The sequence below is a fragment of the Squalius cephalus genome (genome assembly GCF_949319135.1).
Source record: "Squalius cephalus genome assembly, chromosome: 9".
NCBI lineage: Eukaryota > Metazoa > Chordata > Actinopteri > Cypriniformes > Leuciscidae > Squalius > Squalius cephalus.
In genome coordinates this window covers 2,272,347-2,300,000 of record NC_137130.1, presented here as the reverse complement: position 1 = coordinate 2,300,000, position 27,654 = coordinate 2,272,347, and the positions used below count along the sequence as shown (strand labels likewise).

The 27,654-nt window shown below is 37.2% G+C and overlaps 2 protein-coding genes across 3 annotated transcripts in view; one reads left to right on the top strand and one right to left on the bottom strand.

Annotated features, from left to right (window-relative positions):
* edar (ectodysplasin A receptor) overlaps positions 1 to 27,654 on the bottom strand; it is a gene marked incomplete at its 5' end in the record, with an annotated part of 81,350 nt that overhangs the window by 52,228 nt on the left and 1,468 nt on the right. Inside the window, one exon of one of the 2 annotated variants that reach the window (XM_079881858.1) lies at positions 751 to 1,014. The exons of the other annotated variant lie outside the window; for it this stretch is intronic. Of the gene's footprint in view, positions 1 to 750; positions 1,015 to 27,654 lie in introns of those variants that run through there. 2 annotated transcript variants of the gene reach the window in all.
* LOC307164784 (E3 ubiquitin-protein ligase SH3RF3-like) overlaps positions 11,583 to 27,654 on the top strand; it is a 136,593-nt gene continuing 120,521 nt past the window's right edge. Inside the window, exon 1 of the mRNA XM_079881876.1 lies at positions 11,583 to 12,042. Within this exon, the coding sequence (XP_079738002.1) occupies positions 11,689 to 12,042 (354 nt within the window). The 5' untranslated portion in view covers positions 11,583 to 11,688. The remainder of the gene's footprint in view (positions 12,043 to 27,654) is intronic.

The following is a 27,654-nucleotide window of genomic DNA, read 5'->3' as shown; positions in this document are numbered from 1 at the left end:
GTAGTAACATTTAAAATTGCTAGACGAACATACAACTAAAAAGTTCCAATAACGATTTATAAATAATGTTCTAACGTTTTGAGACCATATAACTTTTAACGAACGTTTGTTCATAAAACAATGTTTGTTAATAACTTTAACAATAACGTTAGCAGAGTTCCTGCCGTTAATGAATTATCCCATCAGCGCGCGCGCTCATTTGATTGGTTTTCATTCTGCTGGCGCCGTTATGATCATCGCATTTTTGTGATACTTTCGCATTTTTTCCCCCTAAACAACATTTGTCTCTTTCTCGTCTCGGATTTATTTCCTCCTTCAGTTCAAAGTCACATAGACATCAGAAGCGCGTGCATGCAAGTGCATGTCTCCTGATCCACATGCAGGAGTTTCCCTCACACACACACACGCACGCACACACACACACACATCTCATCTCCGCACGGGACAGTCGAACCATTCCCTGAGCGAGTGCTTCACACACCCGTTTAAAACCTCACACACACCGGGATGCATGTGAAAGACCAACAGTGAACATCCAGTACGATCACTGTACACGTAACAAATGAAAAGCACTGTTGCATATTCCACTCAGAGCACATGCATCATAAACACCAGAACCGCCAGATTAGACCAGATAAACACACACACTAATGCTGTAAACATGTTTGATGAGAAGAAGTCTATAACGGTCAGCGCGCATCTCACGGAAACAGGAATTTCCCTCGCGCATTCCTGAAGCGCGCGCCTTACCTGCAGGAAGACCAGGATCTTCTTCAGAGCTTCAGCACAACACACACACACACTCTCTTCTTCAGGACGATCTGCTCTGGGACACTCTCAGGACAGGTCTGAAGCAGAGATCTGGACTGAGATCAGATCATTACAGTGAATCAGATCACTCGAGCGCGTGCATGTGACCGCCCGTCTCCTCTTAAAGCGCTTCAGGCTCGTTTCTCTCGGTGTGTGTGTGTGTGTGTGTGTGGCTCCACCTCGAGTGAGGTTCGGATGCTCTCCGCCCAGAATGAACCTGAGACAGGTACTAGATGAAGCTGGAGCTCACTGCTGCCGTCCCGCGGCTCAGACAGCACAGTCAGTCACTCACACACACACACACACACACACACACACACACACACACACACACACACACACACACACACACACACACACACACACACACACACACACACACACACACCTGCGCCTAAATGGAGGATTTATGCATTTGTATTGCATGTAAAATTCCCATGCATTTCCAACATAAACCAATTAATGTGGTGCATATTGTCAGTCATACATAAATGAAACACGTAGAATATCTGACTGTAATAGAACTAATAAAAGGAATGTGTTTTAAATACACAACAACCAGAATATATATCATCAGTATATCATCAGTAAATCCAATTTGTATCAGTTTCATACCTTGTAACTAAATTAATATAGCTTGTTCCTCTTTTAACCATGTTCATACTTTTTAACTGAATGAAATTATTTCTGAATACATGCATTTTGAAAATATAATTTTTTACAAAAAAATTAAATAGATACAAATTGTTAATAATAAATGATGCCAAGATTTCTATGAGTGCTGAAATCTGACCCGTTTCATTTATGCATGACTGACAAATATGCAATTCAAACACATACATCTTAAATTTAGGCCCATTAGTGTGTGTGTGTATATATACAGTATATGTGTGTGTTTGTGTGTGTGTGAGTCTATATATATAAAGAGTTCAGATGCAAAAGCCTCTAAAAAGTGTCATCTGACATTTTCTTCTAGAATGATCATTATTATCAAGCTCGTATATTTAAGTTCAGTAATTTCACTTCAATGACAATTAATAGGTAATTTTCATTGCAATTTAAGTGAAATTGCTGAATTTAAATATACAAGCTTGGTAATAATGACCATTTTAGAAGAAAATTTCAAATGGCACTTAGAGGCTTTTGCATCTGAAGTCTTCATAATATGTGTGTGTGTGTGTGTATATTATATTACCATATATATGTATATATATATATATATATATATATATATATATATATATATATATATATATATATATATATTAGTGCTGTCAAATCGATTAACCACAATTAATAGCATCTGAAGTCTTCATGTGTGTGTGTGTGTATATTATATTACCATATATGTATATATATATATTAGTGCTGTCAAATCGATTAACCACAATTAATAGCATCTGACATAAAAGTTTGTTTATATATGTCTATATATATACACATACATACTATATAAACAAACTTTTTTGTTAGCTACGATTGAGGTCCGTTGATTTGACAGCACTAATACATACTGTGATTATATATATATATTAGAAAGGGAAGATCAAAGTGAGATCAAACTCTTTTCTGTTTCTCTGACTCTGATTAGAACACATGAAAGAACTGTATAATTATTTTGATGTTGATCTGCAAGAGATGTATGATGTTCTACCAACTATTGCATCCAGGAATTTGTTTACAGACCCATAGATGGCAGGATAATTTATTGACTTGTTTATTCATTGATCGGAGATTCTGAAACAGGTGTGAGAGAAACATGTACTTTCCCCGCGTGAGAGGAAGTGACCGCTTTCTTTCTCCGATCCTTTCCCCTTCATTCATGTGCAGAAAAAAAGCGACTTTGAAATTTACTTTGCTGTCTGCAATTATCCACTCTGGATTAATGAAAAACCAATATCCACCACAACTATTAATTTTTATTACACGGCTCTGTGGAATGCTTGATTCTGATTGGTTGATCGCTCCATCCAGCGGTTTATTATTCCCAGATAACAACAGAAACACAGGCTCATCCGGGTCACTGCAGTCAGTTTTTCTTCGTGGAAGTTTTGCGATTGGTGAACTAATAAAATATTAAAACTCAGTCGAATCAATATTTTGTGTAGAGTTATTTAATTATGCCATCCAGTATCGTGGACTCGCTCTCTCTTGTTTCATACAAACGCAGCGGCGGCCATTTTGTGACTATTGTTTTATACACTGTTGGATTATAAGATACAAACAGGTACGATTTTAAAACAGTTTAATCTGAAATCAATATCTCCATAATTATTTATGTGGTGAAATGCTGTGTAATAAGTGTTATGACTGTATATCGTATCTCTTAAATGTCCGTCTAGTTTGATCTCGCTGCTGAAACTGCTCTCTCCGTGAAGCTTTACGTTTAAAGACCTAACGTTAATAAAATATTTCAACTCAGATCAATATTTCGTGTCTAATTATTTATGTGGCAAGTAGCCGTGTAATAAGCGGGATAATGTACATCCGCTTCACGTTGGGTCCTGATCACCCTGTCAGGGTTTATTCTGAGATAACAACCGGCTGGATATACATTATCCCTTACTTAACTTATGAGAGTTAATGTTTTGCAGATCATCTTCTGTATCTGTATCAGAATCTTCTTCAATTACATTTGCACATTGGTGCATCATGAAACAGTTAAAGATGAGCATCATGACACAGTTAAAGATGAGCATCATGACACAGATGATGTGCTAATGTTTTGGCGACTGTCACTCGGTAACCACGTCACCGCAGGGGTGCAAAGAATGGTTGCCATGGAAATCGCAGCATCAGCTAACCTACTTCAAATAATGTAGGTCATCTGTATCTGTAAGAAATATTGTTTCTCCACCTTTGTTGCCATTGGCTTGGCTTGCTTAGTTGGGGACATTCAATGTAACATTTAATATTAATATTAATATTCAACAATATTATTGATCTGCCTGCATTGACACCATTATATGAGAACTGAACTGAGCTGGACGATGACATGGTTTTATATTATAAATAAACTAAATTAATAACTTTTTAGCGCAATTTTCCACCGGACAAATTGCGATTGTTAACTCATGATTTCTGTTCTGTGCGTCTGTGCGCACCAATCTTGCACTTCTATCTACTCCTCAACCAGACTACCAAGAGACTTCGGGTTTTCGGCATTATGTTAAGGAAGGTCTAATCTCGGGAACGCACAAAAAAAATCCAGGAAAAGATTTACTATCTCTTAGTGTTGTGATCCCATGAGGTGAGAAAATTGCGCTAAAACACTCACTGAGTTTTTATTACTTGTTTAAAACAAAAATGAAACATCTCTGAGCTTACTTAAGCTGGACTGTGAAGCTATTTTCTTCTAGAAACAAACTTTGTTGTATTATTTTCCTGTTATCTCCTTTGAAACAGTCTGTATTGTAAAAAGTGCTATATAAATAAAGGTGACTTGACTTGACTAATAATACAATTATTCAGCTCAATTCAGTTCAGCTCAATGTTGCAAACTTTGTCAGTTATGAAGCAAATTCAATTCAGCACTACAGGACAAAATAATGTCATTATTCAATGTCAAGATTTGTTTGATAGTGGCAGTCAGACTGATAATGTTACTGTCTTTCAAACTCCAGCTAAGCAAGCGAGCCGAATGCAACCCACACCTCAAGCACAACGAACGTGAGTGATTGCGAATGCGAGCAGTGAACGCTTCAGACTGTGTGCTGAGGATCAGACTGAGAGTCTGGATGGACAGAGACACAGGAGGCTTTCTTTGATGCTCAGACCTTCAGTAGCTTTCTGTTCTTCATGGGTGGTCAGAATGAGAGAGGAAGTGACATCATCTTCTGTTCACAGGCCTAATGTGTGCAACATTTCCCCGAGTGACTCGCTGGCAGCAAACACACAGTGTGTGTGAAACGGGCAGGACTGGACACGCACAACACCTCCTCTGACTGTATGGGTGTGCTGTATTTACTCTCAGATCTGTTCACACACAAAGAGAACATTCTCAGGCAACTTACAAGATGATAAATGAATTTTAAACGTGAATACACCCTTGAAAATAAAGGCTTCAAAAGGGGGGAGGGGGGCAGGGGGGTTGCAGTAATTCAATTGAAGGATCATTTCTGGAACCTTTCAGTGAACAAAACATTTTTTATTCTTAATGTGAAGAACATTTTAAACATCTAAAGAAACCTTTTCTACTATACAAAGCAATTGTGGTTCCATGGATGTTCATGGAACTATTGAGAAACCTTTATTTTTTAACAAAAAGTGTAACTTTGTTTTTCTTCTTTACTACTGTTATTTTATTCTTAATGTAATCCTAGTGTAATTTCTGTAAAAGTTCAACAGGTGGCGCCAGTTTGCCATTTAAAATCATACATACGCCATTAAATAACTGTTTATTCTCACACTGTGATCTGATATGCGGTTACTCACATCTATCAAACGTTTTCAGGATTATAAACAGTGATTTAACTGAGTTGAGTTATGAACTATAACCAGCAGGTGGCGCTACAGCAACGGGAAAGAAACAAATAGCGATACATTTATTGATTGCAAGATAATTTATAACAGCACCTATGCTCTTCAGGTTTACAACAGGGTGATTTTAGCTTCTTATCTAAATAAAACATGGTTGTAAAATCCGTCATGCTTTACTGCTAACCTGTGAAACTGGTCTGCATGGCATGTTGTTTTAGTTTAATATAAAGCTGTTCACATTTGGACACACCTGTTGTTGTTTTTGAACTTCACTGTGCATTAAAAGAGTCATTCTTCAATTGGAGTGAAGCAGAACTTAAAATAATAAATGTGCTATTCAGTCAAATGCAAGTGTAATATTTAGTTAATCTTAGTCAAATACTGGTGCTTCAGCTTATAAACACTAATCATGTCAGACAAATTAAAACAAATCCAGATTATTTTTTTTACAATAAAGGCAGCCATTGTGATCGTTTCAAGATCTCTAGACATTTTTAGAAATATTAATAAGGCTAAAATAAAATTTCACAGATTTTGTTCCAACTCAAAAAAGTGTGCAGACAGTTTATTTTTTGGGTTCCAACTCAAATCCAATTAAACATGTTTTAAAACAATAGTGCACACATTTTCCAAATGATTTGCATGCAAATGATGATGATTTATTAGTGTTTAAAGTTTATAAGTTAACTGTTGCAAAGTTGAGGGACACCAAATCATTTATAACTGGATGTTATGATTTCCTGAATATCATGATAATGGGACATGCAATGCAAAACACACCCATATGATGGTAAATTTGGGCAAAATGAATAACACATTCTATTCTATTCGCAGAATCATGACTACATTACTCATTTAACATTAAAGGGTTAGTTTACTTAATTATTATTCTGTCAGTAATTACTCACACTCATGTTGTTCCAAACCCGTAAAACTTTCGTTCATCTTTGAAACACAAATGAAGATCTTTTTGATGAAATCTGAGAGATTTCTGTCCCTCCATTGACAGCTACGCAACTACCACTTTGACGCTTCAAAAAGTTCATAAAGAGATCATAAAACTAATTAATATGAATTGAGCGGGTAAGTCCAAATTTTCTGAAGAGACTCGACCAGTTTATATGATTAACAGATTGAATTTAGGCTTTTATTCACATTTAAACATTGATCAGCAAACCAAAGCTCAACCAAACCTGCTTGACGCACGAGAATGAACCTCATTCGGTTCTTACAGAAGCTCAAACGTTCTGCGTAACACGAGAATGATCCTCATTGGTTCTTGCTGAAGCTCAAGTGTGATGCGTAACACGAGAATGAACCTCATTGGTTCTTGCAGAAGCTCAAACGTTCTGAGTAACACGAGAATGATCCTCATTGGCTCTTACAGAAGCTCAAACGTTCTGCGTAACACGAGAATGATCCTCATTGGATCTTGCTGAAGCTCAAGTGTGATGCGTAACATGAGAATGATCCTCATTGGTTCTTACAGAAGCTCAAACGTTCTGCGTAACACGAGAATGAACCTCATTGGTTCTTGCAGAAGCTCAAACGTTCTGCGTAACACGAGAATGATCCTCATTGGTTCTTGCTGAAGCTCAAGTGTGATGCGTAACATGAGAATGATCCTCATTGGTTCTTACAGAAGCTCAAACGTGCTGCGTAACACGAGAATGAACCTCATTGGTTCTTGCTGAAGCTCAAATGTTCTGCGTAACACGAAAATGATCCTCATTGGTTCTTGCTGAAGCTCAAGTGTGATGCGTAACACGAGAATGAACCTCATTGGTTCTTGCAGAAGCTCAAACGTTCTGAGTAACACGAGAATGATCCTCATTGGCTCTTACAGAAGCTCAAACGTTCTGCGTAACACGAGAATGATCCTCATTGGATCTTGCTGAAGCTCAAGTGTGATGCGTAACATGAGAATGATCCTCATTGGTTCTTACAGAAGCTCAAACGTTCTGCGTAACACGAGAATGAACCTCATTGGTTCTTGCAGAAGCTCAAACGTTCTGCGTAACACGAGAATGATCCTCATTGGTTCTTGCTGAAGCTCAAGTGTGATGCGTAACATGAGAATGATCCTCATTGGTTCTTACAGAAGCTCAAACGTGCTGCGTAACACGAGAATGAACCTCATTGGTTCTTGCAGAAGCTCAAACGTTCTGCGTAACATGAGAATGAACCTCATTGGTTCTTGCAGAAGCTCAAACGTGCTGCGTAACACGAGAATGAACCTCATTGGTTCTTGCAGAAGCTCAAACGTTCTGCGTAACACGAGAATGATCCTCATTGGTTCTTGCTGAAGCTCAAGTGTGATGCGTAACATGAGAATGATCCTCATTGGTTCTTACAGAAGCTCAAACGTGCTGCGTAACACGAGAATGAACCTCATTGGTTCTTGCAGAAGCTCAAACGTTCTGCGTAACATGAGAATGAACCTCATTGGTTCTTGCAGAAGCTCAAACGTGCTGCGTAACACGAGAATGAACCTCATTGGTTCTTGCAGAAGCTCAAACGTGCTGCGTAACACGAGAATGAACCTCATTGGTTCTTGCAGAAGCTCAAACGTTCTGCGTAACACGAGAATGAACCTCATTGGTTCTTGCTGAAGCTCAAACGTTCTGCGTAACATGAGAATGAACATCGTTTGTTCTTGCTGAAGCTCAAACGTTCTGCGTAACACGAGAATGAACCTCATTGGTTCTTGCTGAAGCTCAAACATTCTGCGTAACACGAGAATGATCCTCATTGGTTCTTGCTGAAGCTCAAACGTTCTGCGTAACACGAGAATGAACCTCATTGGTTCTTGCTGAAGCTCAAACATTCTGCGTAACACGAGAATGAACCTCATTGGTTCTCGCTGAAGCTCAAACGTTCTGCGTAACACGAGAATGAACCTCATTGGTTCTTGCTGAAGCTCAAAGGTTCTGCGTAACACGAGAATGAACCTCATTGGTTCTTGCTGAAGCTCAAAGGTTCTGCGTAACACGAGAATGAACCTCATTGGTTCTTGCTGAAGCTCAAACGTTCTGCGTAACATGAAAATGAACCTCATTGGTTCTTACAGAAGCCCAAATGTTCTGCGTAACACGCAAATTAACCTCATTGGTTCTTACTGAAGCTCAAACGTTCTGCGTAACACGAGAATGAACCTCATTGGTTCTTACAGAAGCCCAAACGTGCTGCGTAACACGAGAATGATCCTCATTGGTTCTTACAGAAGCTCAAATGTTCTGCGTAACACGCAAATTAACCTCATTGGTTCTTACAGAAGCCCAAATGTTCTGCGTAACACGCAAATTAACCTCATTGGTTCTTACAGAAGCCCAAACGTTCTGCGTAACACGAGAATGATCCTCATTGGTTCTTACAGAAGCTCAAATGTTCTGCGTAACACGAGAATGATCCTCATTGGTTCTTACAGAAGCTCAAATGTTCTGCGTAACATGCAAATTAACCTCATTGGTTCTTACAGAAGCCCAAATGTTCTGCGTAACACGCAAATTAACCTCATTGGTTCTTGCAGGAGCTCAAACGTTCTGCGTAACACGCAAATTAACCTCATTGGTTCTTACAGAAGCCCAAATGTTCTGCGTAACATGCAAATTAACCTCATTGGTTCTTACAGAAGCCCAAATGTTCTGCGTAACACGCAAATTAACCTCATTGGTTCTTACAGAAGCCCAAACGTTCTGCGTAACGCGAGAATGATCCTCATTGGTTCTTACAGAAGCTCAAACGTTCTGCGTAACACGAGAATGATCCTCATTGGCTCTTACAGAAGCTCAAACGTTCTGCGTAACACGCAAATTAACCTCATTGGTTCTTGCAGGAGCTCAAACGTTCTGCGTAACACGAGAATGATCCTCATTGGCTCTTACAGAAGCTCAAACGTTCTGCGTAACACGCAAATTAACCTCATTGGTTCTTGCAGAAGATCAAACGTGCTGCGTAACACGAGAATGAACCTCATTGGTTCTTGCAGAAGCTCAAACGTGCTGCGTAACACGAGAATGAACCTCATTGGTTCTTGCAGAAGCTCAAACGTTCTGCGTAACATGAGAATGAACCTCATTGGTTCTTGCTGAAGCTCAAACGTGATGCGTAACACGAGAATGAACCTCATTGGTTCTTGCTGAAGCTCAAACGTGATGCGTAACACGAGAATGAACCTCATTGGTTCTTGCCGAAGCTCAAACGTTCTGCGTAACACGAGAATGAACCTCATTGGTTCTTGCCGAAGCTCAAACGTTCTGCGTAACACGAGAATGAACCTCATTGGTTCTTGCTGAAGCTCAAACGTTCTGCGTAACACGAGAATGAATCTCATTGGTTCTTGCTGAAGCTCAAACATTCTGCGTAACATGAGAATGAACCTCATTGGTTCTTGCTGAAGCTCAAAGGTTCTGCGTAACACGAGAATGATCCTCATTGGCTCTTACAGAAGCTCAAACATTCTGTGTAACACGAGAATGAACCTCATTGGTTCTTGCTGAAGCTCAAAAGTTCTGCGTAACACGATAATTAACCTCATTGGTTCTTGCTGAAGCTCAAACGTTCTGCGTAACATGAGAATGAACATCGTTTGTTCTTGCTGAAGCTCAAACGTTCTGCGTAACACGAGAATGAACCTCATTGGTTCTTGCTGAAGCTCAAACATTCTGCGTAACACGAGAATGATCCTCATTGGTTCTTGCTGAAGCTCAAACGTTCTGTGTAACACGAGAATGAACCTCATTTGTTCTTGCTGAAGCTCAAAGGTTCTGCGTAACACGAGAATGAACCTCATTGGTTCTTGCTGAAGCTCAAACATTCTGCGTAACACGAGAATGATCCTCATTGGTTCTTGCAGAAGCTCAAACGTGCTGCGTAACACGAGAATGAAACTCATTGGTTCTTGCTGAAGCTCAAACATTCTGCGTAACACGAGAATGATCCTCATTGGTTCTTGCTGAAGCTCAAACATTCTGCGTAACACGAGAATGAACCTCATTGGTTCTTGCTGAAGCTCAAACATTCTGCGTAACACGAGAATGATCCTCATTGGTTCTTGCTGAAGCTCAAACGTTCTGTGTAACACGAGAATGAACCTCATTTGTTCTTGCTGAAGCTCAAAGGTTCTGCGTAACACGAGAATGAACCTCATTGGTTCTTGCTGAAGCTCAAACATTCTGCGTAACACGAGAATGATCCTCATTGGTTCTTGCTGAAGCTCAAACGTTCTGCGTAACACGAGAATGATCCTCATTGGTTCTTGCTGAAGCTCAAACATTCTGTGTAACACGAGAATGATCCTCATTGGCTCTTACAGAAGCTCAAACATTCTGTGTAACACGAGAATGAACCTCATTGGTTTTTGCTGAAGCTCAAAAGTTCTGCGTAACACGAGAATTAACCTCATTGGTTTTTGCTGAAGCTCAAATGTTCTGCGTAACACGAGAATGATCCTCATTGGTTCTTGCTGAAGCTCAAAAGTTCTGCGTAACACGAGAATGATCCTCATTGGTTCTTGCTGAAGCTCAAACGTTCTGCGTAACACGAGAATGATCCTCATTGGTTCTTGCTGAAGCTCAAAAGTTCTGCGTAACACGAAAATGAACCTCATTGGTTCTTGCTGAAGCTCAAACATTCTGTGTAACACGAGAATGAACCTCATTGGTTCTTGCTGAAGCTCAAACGTTCTGTGTAACAGAGAATGAACCTTATTGGTTCTCGCACATAAAGCGAACATGCTTGAGCTTCTGTAAACCATAACTGATGTTTGAGTTGATATAATGATGTAACGACATGAGATGAGTAATTAATGACAGAATTTCCAGTTTTGACTGAACAATCCTTTTAAATAATTTAAGTAATTTCACAAAAAAGAAATGCCGATTGTTATCGCATACTTAGGGTGTTGCCATGCGTAGCAACGTTGCTATGAGTGGTTGTTATGGCGTTGCTAAGTGCCCAGATATGGCTCTGTGTCCCTCCTTCAACGTGATTTTATTTTTCAGCTGTTTTCTGGTCGAGCAGGTGAAATGCTGCGTCTGATCACGCAGTAAAACCGCAGTGTGATTTGAGGAATCTGGAGCACAAATCAAGTTCATTCGACAGTATTGCAGGCAAACAGCCCTAATGATGACGCGAGTTTGAACCTCGCGCTTGATAGCGCGTGCGTGCATGACCTCACTATTCCTCACAGCTGTGTGTGTGTGTGTGTGTGTGTGTGTGGGAGAGAGAGAGAGAGAGAGAGAGAGAGAGAGAGAGAGAGAGAGAGAGAGAGAGAGAGAGAGAGGGGAAGAAAGAGACGGAGCAGCAGCAGACGCGCTCGCTCGCGCTTCCCAGCGCTCCGTCGGTATGTCTTAACCCGTTCTCCGTGCATTAATATTACCACATGCACTGCATGCAAACATGGACGAGTCGTCACTGCTGGATCTGCTGGAGTGTTCGGTGTGTCTGGAACGGCTGGACACGAGCGCTAAAGTCCTGCCCTGTCAGCACACCTTCTGCCGCCGATGCCTCGAGAACATCGTGAGCTCCAGACACGAGCTGCGCTGCCCGGAGTGCCGCATCCTAGTGGACTCCGCGGTCGACGATCTACCGGCCAATATTCTGCTGGTCCGCTTACTGGACGGGATTAAACAGCGCCCGAAGAACGGGGGAGGGAGGACGGGGCTCGCGGGATGCGCGGCCGGAGTATCGGCGTCTCCCCCGGGCACAACTGTGCGGGACCTGCCCGTCTCCACACGCAACTCCCCGGTCAAGGTTTGTGCGGTTCTGATTGATTCGTGCTGTGCTGTTGATGATGGGTGAAGCGCACGTGCTGTTGCAGGTCGAGTGTGTTTGCCAGAAGCTTCAGTACTTGGACTGAGTAACTACACTGTAAAAAAATATTTTCTAAATGAAACCAAGGTTAATAAGGAGTACCTTAAGAAAATACATGGGGAATGTAGATACAGTGCCACGCGCTGCTCCCCTGTCAAGGTTTGCGCGGTTCTGATTGATTCGTGTTGTGATGTTGATGAGATGGGCAATTGTGGAAACACTGGTACTTTTGTAACGCATTTGCTGTTGTTTTATATGTTGGGTGTGTTTTAAAAATTGGACCCTGAGTCTGTAATAAAGTTTTAATTTGTTTGATTGATTGATAGATTGAATGAAGAGCACGCGCTGTTGCAGGTCGAGTGTTTGTTTTCCAGAAGCTTCAGTAGCAAATGCTACATGGATTGAGTAACTACACTGTAAAATATGATTTTGTAAATTAAACCAAGGTTATTGGAGCACTTTAAGAAAATACATGGTGATGTAGATACAGTGCAATTATAATATCTGCATGTTGCTATAGATACATGCAGGTGTTCTCAATCTTTTGCCTCGCGCAGCTCCCGTCAAGGTTTGCGCGGCTCTGATTGGTTCGTGCTGTGATGTAGATGAATGGCGTTGAGATGAGAAATTGTGGAAACACTACTTTTGTTTTTTTGTAACGCATTGATGTATTTTTTATTTATTTTTTGTTATTGTTGTTGTTTTATATGTTGGGTCAGGTGTGGGTCAGACCCTGAGTCTGTAATAAAGTTTTGATTGATTGAGTGAATCGCACGTGCTGTTACAGGACGAGTGTTTGTTTGCCAGAAGCTTCAGTACTTGGACTGAGTAACTACACTGTATAAAATGATTGTCTAAATGAAAACAAGGTTATTGGAGCACCTTATGAAAATACATAGGGAATGTAGATACAGTGCTAGTATAATGTGTAGCTGTTACTATACTTACATGCAGGTGTTTTCAATCTTTTTAGATGCAATGGACCCTCATCCTAAAACTGAAAAGAAAGCTATCTTTTATAAACACCAAATTTATACACTGATATTATACATTAATATTATGAATCTAAAATTAGTTTATATTAAGTTTTATTATTATTTTCTACTGTTAAATGTATTATTCATTAATTTGTTTCATTTTAATCAAATTATTTATTTTTAATAAATGCATCAATTAATATTTATTTATTTTAGTCAATATTTTTATTTATTTTAATACTTTTTTTTACTCGCAATATAATATAATATAAAGTTTATAATATTGTTTTTTAAATACATTTTTTTAGTCAATAGGCCTTTTTTATTTTATTTTTTTATATTTTTTTACTCCTTTAATATAGGCTATATTTATACTTTTATAAATTGAATGTTTATTTTAAATAAATGTATTTATGAATATTTATTTTATTAATACATTTTTATTTATTTTAATTACATTTTTACTCATAATATACATTTATAATATTTATTTTTAATAAATGTATTTAATATTAATATTTATTTATATCAATAATTAAAAAAAAATCTAATTTTCACTAATTTATTTTAATCATTTTATTTATTTATTATTATTATTATTATTTATGTATTTTTTTTATTTACAGTTTTTCCTGTCATTTCCTTGCAGACCCTAGTTTGAAAATTCTGCATATAGTCCAAATAGCACAGCAAACTTCTTTTGCCTTTCATATCTCTGCGTAATGTAAGAAATATTGCGTGAGATTCCTGTATGAATGTACAATACCGGTTCTGTCAGCGAGTTTAATGACGTCACAAGAGTTTCTCTGCTCTCTGCTCAGTCTCACGTCTGAGATCAGAGATGGTCCTCAGTGTTGTGCTGTATCTGCTGAAAGACATTATAATGTAAACCAGAAATATGAACTGAACTGCAGTTATTGGTTATGTGTGTGTCAGAAATGAAATGTTGCTGTTGTTCTTACACACTCGAAAGTTTGAGCACTTCACTGAACTCATTTTCATTATCAGATATTTTATTCTAAAGGCTTTTGCTTAAGTGCTTGAAATTAGTTTTGTAGCCAAATATGAATTGGGTTTAAAGTTTGTATTATGACAATAACATGGATTATTGTTTTTTCCTTTAATGAATCAAGTGCACATGTTCCTCCAATAGTTTAAATCATCCTATGATGAAGTGTGATCAGTGGTAAATTAATGAGTAAATTATCATGGGATGATTCAGGGGCCGTTTACGCGACACTGCTCTCAACTCTTTATGCGTTTTGGTCGTTCATTTACACGACAGCGGCGTTTTGGCCTGAAAACGCGAACTATTGAAAATGGGATTCAAGGTGCAAGTTTGTAAAAACGATATCGTCATCGTCTCCGTGTAAACTACAAAAACTCGAATGTGTGAAAACGGTGACGTCATGCACGTGTGTATCACGTATTCATTCTGTAGGCGTGTAGTGTTTCTTTACAAAGTGACATCGCCATCTACTGGCCGGACAGCAGAATACAGCGTTTTAATCTCTTTCATGGATCCGTTTGATCGGGATCGTTTTGACAACGTTGAAGGAAAAACGCATGTTTTTAGTCCATCGTTGTTGTGTAAATGTACCCTAAAACACTATTGAAGGAGGAACTTCATATAAATGAAGTATTTAATATATAAATACTTTAAATACTTTTTGCAACATTTAAATAAAATAAAACATATTTAATTGCACAGTTATTGCTGTTATCATAATTGTGATTAGATCGAATGACCATAATTGTGACAGGTCTACTTCTAAATGCATAAATGTAAATATCTATATTGTCATGTGCCATGATTTAACTATTAATGTATAATGTGGAAAGCAGTCATAATAAAGAATAAGCAGATGTATCGTTTACACTTAATTTTAAGGTGTCAGTGTAACACTGTATTTATACATTTAAGTACTGAGTAATGTTAATTAACTACATGTATTTACTATAAGGTTAGGGTTAGGTTTAGGGTTAGTTGCATGTAATCATTCATAATTTATAGCCTGGAAACGACCTGACGATGTGATTGGTCCCCTGCGATTGGCTGTTGCTATAGTAACAGGATGTTTTGCTATGGTAAGAGTTTCTTTGAGATGCTCTGGCATTGTTGTCTTGGTCTATTGTTGTGCTAGTGTGTGTTGAAGCGGTCAAACACACACATCAGTCCCACAGGAGCGACGCAGTGTGAACTGATGTCTCTCACAGGTCAGAGGACAGACTCTGCTGACTCTGCGTGTGTGTGTGTGTGTAGAGAGAGACGTTTGTGTGTTTTGTGGCTGAATTCATTTACTGATCTGAGAGTATTGGCTGAAAGCATCGCTAAATTATCCTAAATACAACGATGCAATGAGGTTTTTATGTTATGAAAGGCAAGTGCATGATTCCACGTTGATGAAAAGCAATGCAAAGTGTATTCTGTGGCTTTATGGATGGTCAAAGACACTGGCCATTATAAACCCGTATTGATCGTCTACATGTTTTGCAGTGACAGAACTGAAGCTGTGGCCACACACACTGAAGTATTCATCACAAACGGCTCTATTACACAGAAAATTAGGTGAATAGGCTCAGAATTTCTCATATGAAATATTAACCCTGTAAAGCGACCGTATCATATTTCTAAGGCCTTTAAATGATCAACATGATCGAAACGTTGCTGAACAATCTATTACATGCTTTTAATTGTACAAACGTCAGCCTCTTTTTGCTGTGAAATATGATTTTTGTCAAATAAATGTAAGATTAACTTTGATATTATTAGTAATATTTCACCTGCACTGAAGCAGCTTCGGTTTACTTGATTATCCTTGATTATCATTTTATTGAAATATGATCATCAGGCTTTTGAGGAAGGTTTATTTGTTCATCATTGCATTGCATTATATGTTTTTAGCTTTGATAACCAAGCTAAGCATTTAAATATCATCTTACTAAGACATTATTGGCAGATATACTGATATTTATATGCATTTTATGCTGTACAGTTCTAAAGATCTCATTGATTACAGGCTATCAACCAAACTGCATATGTTTTGCTCTGCGTGAAGCCGTGATCTTTCAGTGGAGTCTCATCGGCGGTGTGATGAATGCTTCAGTGACAGCGGCGTGAGATGAAGACTGTCCTTTTGTTCTGACAGGGTCATCGCTGTTCATCTCGTCTCAGATCTGCCCTTTAATGCAGTGAGCTTTTCACTTTACTTCAAGCCTTTCTGTGAAATGCGTCATAAAGATATTCATAATGTATGTTCCAATGCACTATATCTTTTCATGTTAAACGCATTATTATATCTGCAGATTCCTTACATCTGAAATTGGTTGTCGCGTGTTTTAACGCATCATATTTTCTTAAGGTGTAACGATAAGTATCATAATGCATTATAACTGTGGTTACAGTTATTCATTAGATCATGCAATGCATTATAAGGTGCATAATAAATGCATTCTAAAAACTTTTATTATGTATTGTTTATATCATGTATACTGTTCTCTGGGGTTTAAAGCAAACAGACGGACAGATATGATTGCAGGCAGTAGAGATGGTGTAAAATCATGCATTAGGGTTTTCAAAATCATAAAGATCATGTTGAAATGTAACTCAGCTGTTGGTAAAGCCCTTCGTCTGGTTCTGACTCCATATTTCTATATCGATCTGATCTTTTACAATCAAATATCTCATTGAAATTTTGGCTGCAATATCTCTTAGAGCTTTCTGGCATTGATATTTCAACTAGGCACAGACTCTCAGTCTGTTATGATGACTTGGTACCGTTTATTTAATTAGATGTTTTCATGAACTGGACTGTTAAATATCTCTAACACATATGTCTATTGCATGTTCAGAATAGAGTGAGATGAGCTGGTTTTGATTGATGTGTAACCGTATGAGGCGTCTCGACTGAAGTGTGTCATCGGTGAACATTCATTCATTCATTCATTCATTCATTCATCCATCATTCCAGCCGAAGTCTCGTCCGCTCTGAATCAGCTGACCCGAGATGTCTTTATTGTTGCTCGGCTGAACACAGCGGGACCAAATCTCCTGTGTTTCCGCTTGATTTTTGCCTGTATCCACTTTCCCATCATCCACACACACATTAACACACATCTGCGCGTGCTAGGACAGGAAGGAAGGTCCAAATCACGGCTTTACATTTGTTTTTTGTTGGTAAAAACAAATGTATTTATTTATTTATTATTTATTTTTTGTTAATATTTATGTATTTTTTTAATTCACTTATATTTATGAATTAATTATTTAATTGTTTTTTTTTATTATTTATTTAGAATGTTTTTATTAATATTTAATTATTTTTTTATATGTTTTATATTTATTTTATATTTATTTAATAAAATTTGTATGTAATTATTTATATTTACTAATATTTATGAATTATTTATTAATTTATGAATGAATTAATGTTCCATTCATCCAATTAAACCCAAACCCAATTAAACCTTTCATCATCTAATGCAATCATTTAAGACATTTCTCCTAATATAGAACCTTTTTTTTCTTCTTTTAAAAAAAAAAAATCTGTTTATTCAACTTTTACAATAATAACAGGATACAAATACAGGAGAATAGTTTTAATAGATAATATTTTTTTTTAGCATAAAGCGTTCTTTAAAAATAAGTCAAGAGCCCCAAGAGTTCTACATAGAGCCCCAGTGAACCTTTATTTCTATGAGTGAGAGGTCAGGATGGGTAAAAACAGCAGATGGATGGATGGATGGATGGATGGATGGATGGATAGATACCATAATCATGCAAACTGTTAAGAGTGACGTGTGATCGATTGAAGACGATGTTGATCTGGATTGAAGTCTAGTTTTAAAGGAGTGGTTTAATGCCCCTTTTCACAAGATGTAAAATAAGTCTCTGAGGTCCCCAGAGTGTGTTACGTACAGTATTGCATGTGGAAAGACGGATGAGACAGCTTGAACAGACTCACAAATGTGCTCGACTACAACAACTCTTCCTCTTCTCAACATGGACTGCGTGTTCAGGGGGCGGGGTTTATGTAAATTTTAGGGTTGGTGATGTCACTAACCCGGGAGGAATGTGGTGTAGTCTCTACCAGCCGTTTGTTGTAGTCCTTAAAAAGCGATTTCTTTAAAAGCAAATATCTCCCTTTGCTTTGAACTTTGAGCGTTGTAACTTTGCAGATGTTGTTTATGCTCAAACAGCAACATTACACACTAACTAAAGTTAGAAAAGTTAAATCATAATCAACCACCCCTTTAAACTCCTGAGCAGAAGTGCAGAAACACGAGAGACTCGCTGTGATAAAGCCGCCGTCAGCTGAGAGACTGAGGAATGAATCGTCCTCTTTTGTCCTTGACGGAATATTCCCTCCATTTCCCAGAGTTATGATCCGGCTGAGGAACATTAGCGGCGCTCGCTTGTTCTGGACGGCTGGAGCTCAGAGAGCTCACACTCCACTAAAGCGTTTTATCTCCGAGTGGAAACGCTTTTCTGTATCTTCATGCACACGGCCATCTACTGTACTTTAATTAAATTAATAATTAACATGTATTTAATTGCATTACGCATAAAGTGTGTGAGTTATAACTGATTATTTCTACATCTGGAGTGCTGAGAGACGCCAGACTATCATGAAGATCGTCTCCTTCTACACGTGCCCTGTGAATATAGCCTATATGTATATGGTTTAACTGTGGCATTAGTAATAAAATGAGGCTGTAACCACAGCGATGTAAAACATGCATGAATCCGCTTTACTGTGGTTTGGTCATTTAGAGACCATAATTACTACAAACTCATTCCCATTACAGATCATGTGGTGTGAATGTTCTTCAGTTAGTGTTATTACTGTGCGTGCTCAGGGTTTCCAGATGATTTTGGACTTCCATTCAGGGCTGTACATTGTTATTTTTATTTTCTTGATCTACATATGTGCATATTGAGATGTTTGATATGCAAAAACATAGTTGTAAACCCCGTGTCAGTGCAAAACTGATTCTCATGTACACTTGTGGTCATATTGACCCCCCCAAACATTTATACGGCGATTGTATAAAAAAAATACACATTTTAATCATACAAATGTTATATCATTTTTGTTTGTTTACTTCTCATCTATATGTTTATGCTGTGTTTTGGGGGATATGAAGTACTTTTTTTTACCTATTTACTGCAAATTTCCTCAACTGCACCATTAACATGCAAACGAAATATTACATTTTTATGAAAAAACAAAACAAAACATAAAACACTTTAATGATGATCAAAATGAAATATTAGTTGTTTCTGGATGTTGATCTAGGTGTTAGAGGCAGAATTCGGCATCTGCTGCTTAGAGAAAAACTGAAGGAAATACAGTTTTAGAAAAAATAGAGATCCGTTAATATTTCTGTATATATATACTGTATATATATTATAAAATACATTAAATCAGTATTTTTTTGTCAAAGGTTATGATGTTTGTTCTTGTTTGAGGTCTTTTGAAGTTTCTTGTTTTTTGCTGTAAATTTAAAATGTACATTTTTTTTTTTTTTTTTGCCGTATCACCACATAAGTTGCCACTAAAAGACAAGACTTGATTGTGTAATCACATATTATTTATTTCGATAATCCAAATGTCGTCCTGACCCCAAACACCATATGAGGGTGAACATGATGTTGCAATGAATGATCTGGAAATACAGTAGAGGCTAGATTATGATTATGATTATGATTATGATTATTATTGTTACTGCTGAAATATCAGCGCTGTTGGAACGACTCTCATCCAAACAATACCCTACAAATATTTACAATAATACAATAATACTATTATGAGCTAATTATCTATGGTAGGTGTTTGTGTTGTTTTATTGAGCCTATATACTCTCTCTCTCTCTCTCTCTCTCTCTCTCTCTCTCTCTCTCTCTCTCTCTCTCTCTCTCTCTCTCTCTCTCTCTCTCTCTCTCTCTCCTTTATCTTGCCTTGTATCTTTTCTCTTCCCAAAGTTGAGCTTCGATTGATAGTCTCCCCCCCCGTCTGTGTCAAGACTCAAGAATGTATACATTGGGCCAGCCGATGATATTTATGTTTTATGAATCATTTTCCTTTAAACAAGTGAATTTACTGAAAGCTACCGGGAACTAATTGATTCACAATATGTGCACATTCATTATTTAACTTATGAATCACACCATGTTTGATATAATAGTGCTGACATCATCATCATCATCATACATCTACTTTTTCTAAATGTCATAATCATTTGTTAACAAACAAGTATTCATTACTTCAATGAGCTCATTGTTTCTGCATTAAATTACATTGTTTGAATTAATAATTTTTTATCTCACTGTGATTATATGTACATTTCTGAAACACATAACTTAGTCTAATAACAGATCACTCTAAATCATGGGAACTCATGCATTTTTTTAAAAACGATGTGTATGGTGAAAAGCGCTATGCAAATAAATGTGAACTGAAGTGAATTCACACTGATCTGCCATAATTGGCCCGTGGCGTGTCGTTTGAGAATCGAGATCGCCGTTATCTAGAGGGAAAGCTGGATGTTTCTGTGAGCGTCAGTAAACACAGACGTGTGTTCAGACTCCTGCTGTTCTCCAGCATTAATGTTTCATGCTCTCGTCGCTGGTGAAGAGAAGAAGACTGACACGACACGACTCTGAAGAGAAGAAGAAGACTGACACGAGTCTGAGTCTCTGGAGACGCTGATGATCTCGGCTCGCTCACACAACATCTCCCTTTTGGAGGATCTCTGAGCAATATATTATATACAGTGTTATGAGACCTTATTCTAACGTGTTACCAAAAGGTTACACAAAAAAGAACATTAAAAATAAAAAAATATGAAACAAAAGCCAATTTTAAAAAAAGGAGTCCTGCTGTTTTAGTATTATTTATACACTATTATAGTTATTTAATATTTTGAATTGGCTTTTGTTTGATATATTTTAATTGTTAGTCATTTTTATGTTCTTCTTTTCTGTAACCTTTTCGTAGCGCGTTAGAATAAGGTCTCATAACATTGAGCAATATATTATATACAGTATTTATTAACCTTTATCAATGTTAGTTAATAATGTTCATGTGCATGTTAGTTCACAATGCATTAACGAATGTTAACAGATATGATTTTTGATCTTACAGATGTATTAGTAAATTAACATTTACATTAAGATGATAAATGCCGTAGAAGTATTGTTCATTGTTAATGTTAATGTTAAAGTTCCCCTGTGGTGAAGATCCAGTTTTTAATGTTGTTTATATCTGACGTCACAAACTACCTTGTAACCAATCAGATCAACGTGTGATCGTCAACCAGTGGATCTCTGAGCTGAGTGAGTGAGTGGAGGCGGGGCTCATTTGCATATTCATAGAACCACGCATACTAAATGAGGCAAGGGTGTCGAGTTACATTCAAGATATTTTAAGGCATGAAGAAATATTTTTTTAAAGGAAAAAACTTAAATATGTAATTTTGGGGATCAAAGATGAGTTTCAAGGGATACAATTATTGACTACAGGAGGACTTTAAATAATGTTAATAAATGGAACCTTATTGTAAAGTATTACCGTTTTTTTAAATATCACCATTTAGGTTTTATTTATTTGTGTCAGTTTATATGTCAGTTTTGGCAACAAAAACATGAAAATGTGAAAACGGTGACATCATTCGCATGCGTATTACATGTTCAGACTATAGGTAGTTTCTTTACACAGTGACATCGCCATCTACTGGCCTGGCGTTAGAATACAGCATTTTTGCAGATCCGTGTGAACAGGATCATTTTGACAACGTTGTCGTCTGTCCGCGAAAAACACAAAGACAAAAAATCGTTGTCATGTAAACATACCCTTCGTTAAAGGAACAGGTCACCTATAAAAAATTAAATTGCGACTTTTTATCTCACAATTATTCATTTTTTTCTCAAGAGTTGCATGATTTAAACTCACAATTCTGAGAAAGTAGTTTTTCATTCCTCAGAAATGGACTTTATATGTCACAATTCTGAGAAAAAAAGGTGCATTTATCTTTTAAATAGTTTTATTCTGTGGCAGAAACAAGCTTCCATACTGGACCCAAGGTGAACATTCGCAGTTAAAAAGTAAATACATTGAAATTTTTTTCTAAAAATGACCGATCGGTTTGCTAGAGAAGACTCTTGTTTGTCAGCTGTTAAAGTTAAAGTTGTGTAAATATGTATTTTGTACTGTTAAATATGGACTACAGTGATCCCTGTGCACTCGACTCATTTTACTATCAATAGACCTTATTCAGAGCAGCGCCATGACAGGTATGAAAGTGAGGCTGTGAGGGATAGACTTGCCTTGTTTCCAATGGCATCCGCTGTAAAAAGCTCCTAGATTACTTACAATTTTCCACAGCTTATATTGTCAGGAGGTTTTTGTCAACTGAAATTTCTTGGAAAGATATTTTTTCCAGTGTTTCATGAGCAGAACGATCCAAAAACAAATTAAATAACACTACTGCCCATTGAAGAGAAGCATGTCTGTCCCTCACAGCCTCGCTTTCATTCCCATTAAAAATCAAAGATGGCGCTGCTGTGAATAAGGTCTATGGGAGAAAGTTAAACACCTAATATGGCGTAATAAGCCCCGCCTTCTAAATAAAAGAGCCAATCGCTGATTGGTAAAGTCATCACGTGACTGCAGCTGCTGTTAGAAGTTCAAATAATGTAAATAATGAGGAAACTTTCCTCTTTTTCCTGAACGGTAATAACCCTGGGAATGTCAATCCGTCCCATTAAGATGCTGTGACTCCGCTGAGATTAAAGCTGGTCTCTCCTCTCTGATAATGAGTTTGTGAGGTTTGTGCTTCAGCGCTGTGGTTTCAGACGCTCCTCGTTTGTCATCTCAGAGTAAACAATGCGAAGACACAGCTGGGACGCGTCCCGAGAGCCGGACAGTTTGTGCTATTTCTGTGCTGTTGGGAGAGTAACACAACACTCATTAGCTCATTAGAGAAGCTTTTAGAGGAACCATCTCCATTACAAGAGTGAAAACTCCTGCAAACCAGAAATAAAGGACTTGTACGGCGAAACTAATTATTGTACAATGAAATGAAAGAGCATCTCGGCTGATTATTTTCTATTTATTTGAAATGCAAAGCAAATCATTTGGCTCAGATGAATAAGTGTGACGACAGTGTAGGAACGGCTTCACATTATGAAATGCTCGAATTGAAAACGATCAAACTAATAAAGAGTTCAGATTGTAAATTCTGATCAGACAGAATTTCTTGTGTAATGAACTCATTATCAGAGAGGAGACATTTAATCTGAACGGATTAATGTTAGAGAATTAGTTACACTTTATTTTAAGGTGACGTAGTCACATTGTACTTACTCAAATAAGTACTGAGCAATATTAAAGTCCCCTTGTAGTCAATCATTTTATCCCTTAAAACTCATCTTTGATCACCAAAATTACATATTTAAACCTTTTTTCCTTTTAAAAAAACTCTTCATGCTGTAAAATATCTTGAATGTAACTCGACACCCTTGCCTCATTTAGTATGCGTGGTTCTATGAATATGCAAATGAGCCCCGCCTCCACTCACTCACTCAGCTCAGAGATCCACTGATTGACGATCACACGTTGATCTGATTGGTTACAAGGTAGTTTGTGACGTCAGAAACACCAGCGATTTCAAAGCGTGTTTTTGAGACTGTCTTTGGTTCACTGCAGTTTTAAGGAGGAAATACTCAGCAATGCTGTCGACTTATGAACTTACACATGGTTTGTCTTAAAGCATATTAAAAACACCACATAGACACATAAACAACATTAAAAGCTGGATTTCACCACAGGGGGACTTTAATTAACTACATGTACTTTTACTATAGAGTTACGGTTAGGATTAGGGTTAGTTGTAATTATGCATAATTTACAGTTATTAAGTTCATGTAGTAATGTGTATGTCATCCTAAAATAAAGTGTTACCAGAATTAGAAATGTTACCTTGGCGAATAACTCAAATAAGTTTTAAGTTTAAGCATTAAAATTAGAACCAAAACTGAACTAAAACAGAAATGGCCAAAATAAATGTAAATTGTAAAAACTAATAAAAATACAAAAAATACAATTTTTTTTACTAAAATTCAAATGAAAAATTGACAAATATAAATCAAAGCCAATTCAAAATGTTAATAAAAACAATAATTGTATTTAAATAATATTAACTCTTTCGCCACCATTGACAGAATGTTCCGGCTTTCCGTGTTTTCGCTGCTATTGCACATCGTCTGAACAAGAATTTAATCTCTGGATCAAAACGTGCGAAGAAGAAGCAGAAACGAGCGATAGAAGCACATAAATCAAAACTGCGTAACGTTACTGAATGAAATGTTGAAGACTGTGAAGCTTTGAGGGACTCGATCGACTGCATCTGTGTTTGATCATCGCTCGGAATCCCATCCCATCCGGACGTAGTATTTGACAAAAACAAGATTTTCACAGGTTTTTGATTCAAAATTTAACGTTTTTATGAAACCAACATTCAAGTATTGATAAATAAAAAGAATGCATGAAGAATAATTAATGCAAAGCTTAGAATAATTTTTCGTTAGTTTAAAATCAGAAGCTCTGTTCTTTCTGTTCAGATTCATGAAGGTCTTAAATAACAGTGCGATGGACTCTTGTTTGTTTGAGGTTGTTGTTGTGAGTGTGTGATGACACCGAGAGCTCGTTCATCTCCTCCTGCATGTCTAGTGTAATAATGTGAGGGTTGTTTCCGGCCTCAGCTTACTGTACACTAATGTCATTTATCCATATCAGCTTCATATCAGCTCAGACATTACACCCACTGTCTGCCTGACTCTTACACACACACACACACACACACACACACACACACACACACACACACACACACACAGTGTCCGACATGTTTTCTCCTGCTCTTCAGGGAAGGTTGTCAAGGCTTTGGGTTTAGGATTTGTCAAGCTTTACTGGGTTAGCATCAAATCTTTGGAAGATTAGTTTAGAGTCACTAGAGTAACTAGCACAAGTGTATAATCTTTGTTATATCCGTAAAATAAGAACCAATTTAAGTCATTCACACATTTCAACTAAAAGTTTTTTCTTTGGGATGTGTTTTTATGGTTAGGGTGACACTTTAGTTTAGGGTCCAATTCTCACTATTAACTAGTTGCTTATTATCATGCATATTACTAGGATAATGGCTGTTTATTACTTATAAAGCACATATTAATGCCTTATTCTGCACGATCATATTCAATATCCCTTAATCACCCAATACCTCAACCTTACTAACTATTGATAAGCAGTAATTATGAGTTTATTGAGCAATTATGAGTCATAGTTAATAGTGAGAATTGGTCCCAAAGACACTGTAAAATAAAGTGTTCCTGCTGTTTTTCATCAGGAATGGCGTGCACAGATGGATCTATAGACCAGGAACATGAGTGTGTTTTCCGTGTGCATCACGTATACGTGTGTGTGAGATGTTCTCGTGGAGTAATGAATGTTGGCGGAGTTGATTTGCATGCGTATGAGCGCAGGTCGACTCCATCCGCTCTTTTACTGATGTGTATGTTTGGACACACACACACGTTCCTCCTCATTATGTGTGTGTCTGAGCCTGTCCTCATTGAACGCAGTGAAAGCACACATGAAAGCGTGTTGTGTGTCTCGGTGAGTGGACAGTAGAGGCAGAACGCCTGTCATTTCTGCGTAATGAGCGTTTGCTTGTTTATATTGTGCTGTGAAAGCTCATCTATATTCATGCTGTGTGTCGTGTCTTTGAGACGCTGTCGTCTGTCGTCTTTAGGATGGAGAAACGCTTCATATAGACTTTAATGCAAAACCAAGTCTTTTAGTTTATTCACTTATGATAAGCAGGATTATTCAGTCATTAATAAACTCTGACAGGCTATGATCAAACCTTGACTCAAAGCGTCTGACTGGACATTATCCTGCATATTACTGCGGTACTTATCATAGAAATAAATAAATGCATGTGAAATATTCATTTGATTCGGGCGGTTCTGGGCTCTGCATCGACCCCTTAATTCTGCAGTTTTATCTCTAAATCAGTTTTATTTTTTTCTCATATTTTTATTTCCATTTAATTTTTTCTGGACTTTTAATGGTTCGTTTAAATATTTTCTAGATTAGTGCTTGTTGAATTTGAATTGAATTTTAGTATTTAAAAACCATGTCTGATTAATTGAAATCATTTATTAAAATGCTATTTTTTTTAATTATTACATAAGTCCCTATGAAATCTCCCAAAATTCCCGAATTATTCTGTTTAAATCTTTTCTATATGCCTCTTTAGTGGTTTAATTTATTTATTTTTTAGTAATCAAAAAGCATGTCTAATTAATTATATAAATTATATAATACAATTTAATTAGTTACAGTTTTAACAAATTATTACATTAAGTCCCTATGAAATCTGTTTTATCCCCCCCCCCCAATTCTGTTTTATTTTTTCGTAAAATTTTTTTTTTCTTGTGTTTTGTTTTTTTTTCTGTAATTTTTTTTTAATGTTTAAATCTTTTCTGGATTCCACTTTAATGGTTTAATTGAATTTTAGTAATTAAAAAGCATGTCTAATTGAAATCATGAAACAGTTTCTGTTTTATTTTTCCCCCAAATTCTGTTAATTTTATTAATACATTTTTTTTACATAATTTTTCTGGATTCCGTTTTAATTGTTTAATTAAATTTTTAATCAAAAAGCACTTCTAATTTATTGAATTTCTATATGTTTAATAACTGATTTTATTTTTTAATAGGCCCTATAAATAATATGTTTTCACCCAGAAATTCTGTCTTGTCTGTTTAAATGTTTTTAAATAAAACACATTTCAAGCAAACAAATGTAAGTGTGCAGCCATACTTTTGATTCATTCATCCAAATATGCCAAATTTGTGACATTTGGTTCTACTGTAAATTCTGTTTTGATGAGTGAATCCAGCCATTAGAGTCACTGAACTCACAGAGCGGTGTTAAAGGAGAACTCCGTGATAACCAATGCGCGTGAACTCGACAATCGACTACTGTGGACTTCGACCGAAAACAGGATGTAAATACAGGTATTTGCGCTGGCTGAATTAACATAATTTTTATTAATATCTTTCACATCTACTGCAGTCAGATTCACCGCGTGTTCACTCTGAAGGAATCACTCACATGACCTGTGCACTTGTAATGACACATCAAGGATGTTAAGAGGCTAAAAGCAGGTTTAAAACTTGCCCCATTGAAGTCAACAGGGTGCAAATTTTAAAAAGAGGATAACACGGTGTAGGCAACACTGATTTTTGTCGTTGTTCTCTGTACTGACAGCACTCCAAATTTACAAAAAAATGAGCTCAATGTTAAAATTGACCGGAGTTCTCCTTTAAATCTGCATGAGCCGTGGATGTGGTTAACAGGAGTGTGTAGAGCTGGTCCTCCACCCGGGACAGAATCAGCTGTTAAACTGAGAGAAGCGATTCGTCCCATTGAGGGAAATAAACTGAGGGATGAAGCGAATGTTCCTAAAGGTCTCCCGATCGGATCCGTTCTCTGCACGGGCTCCG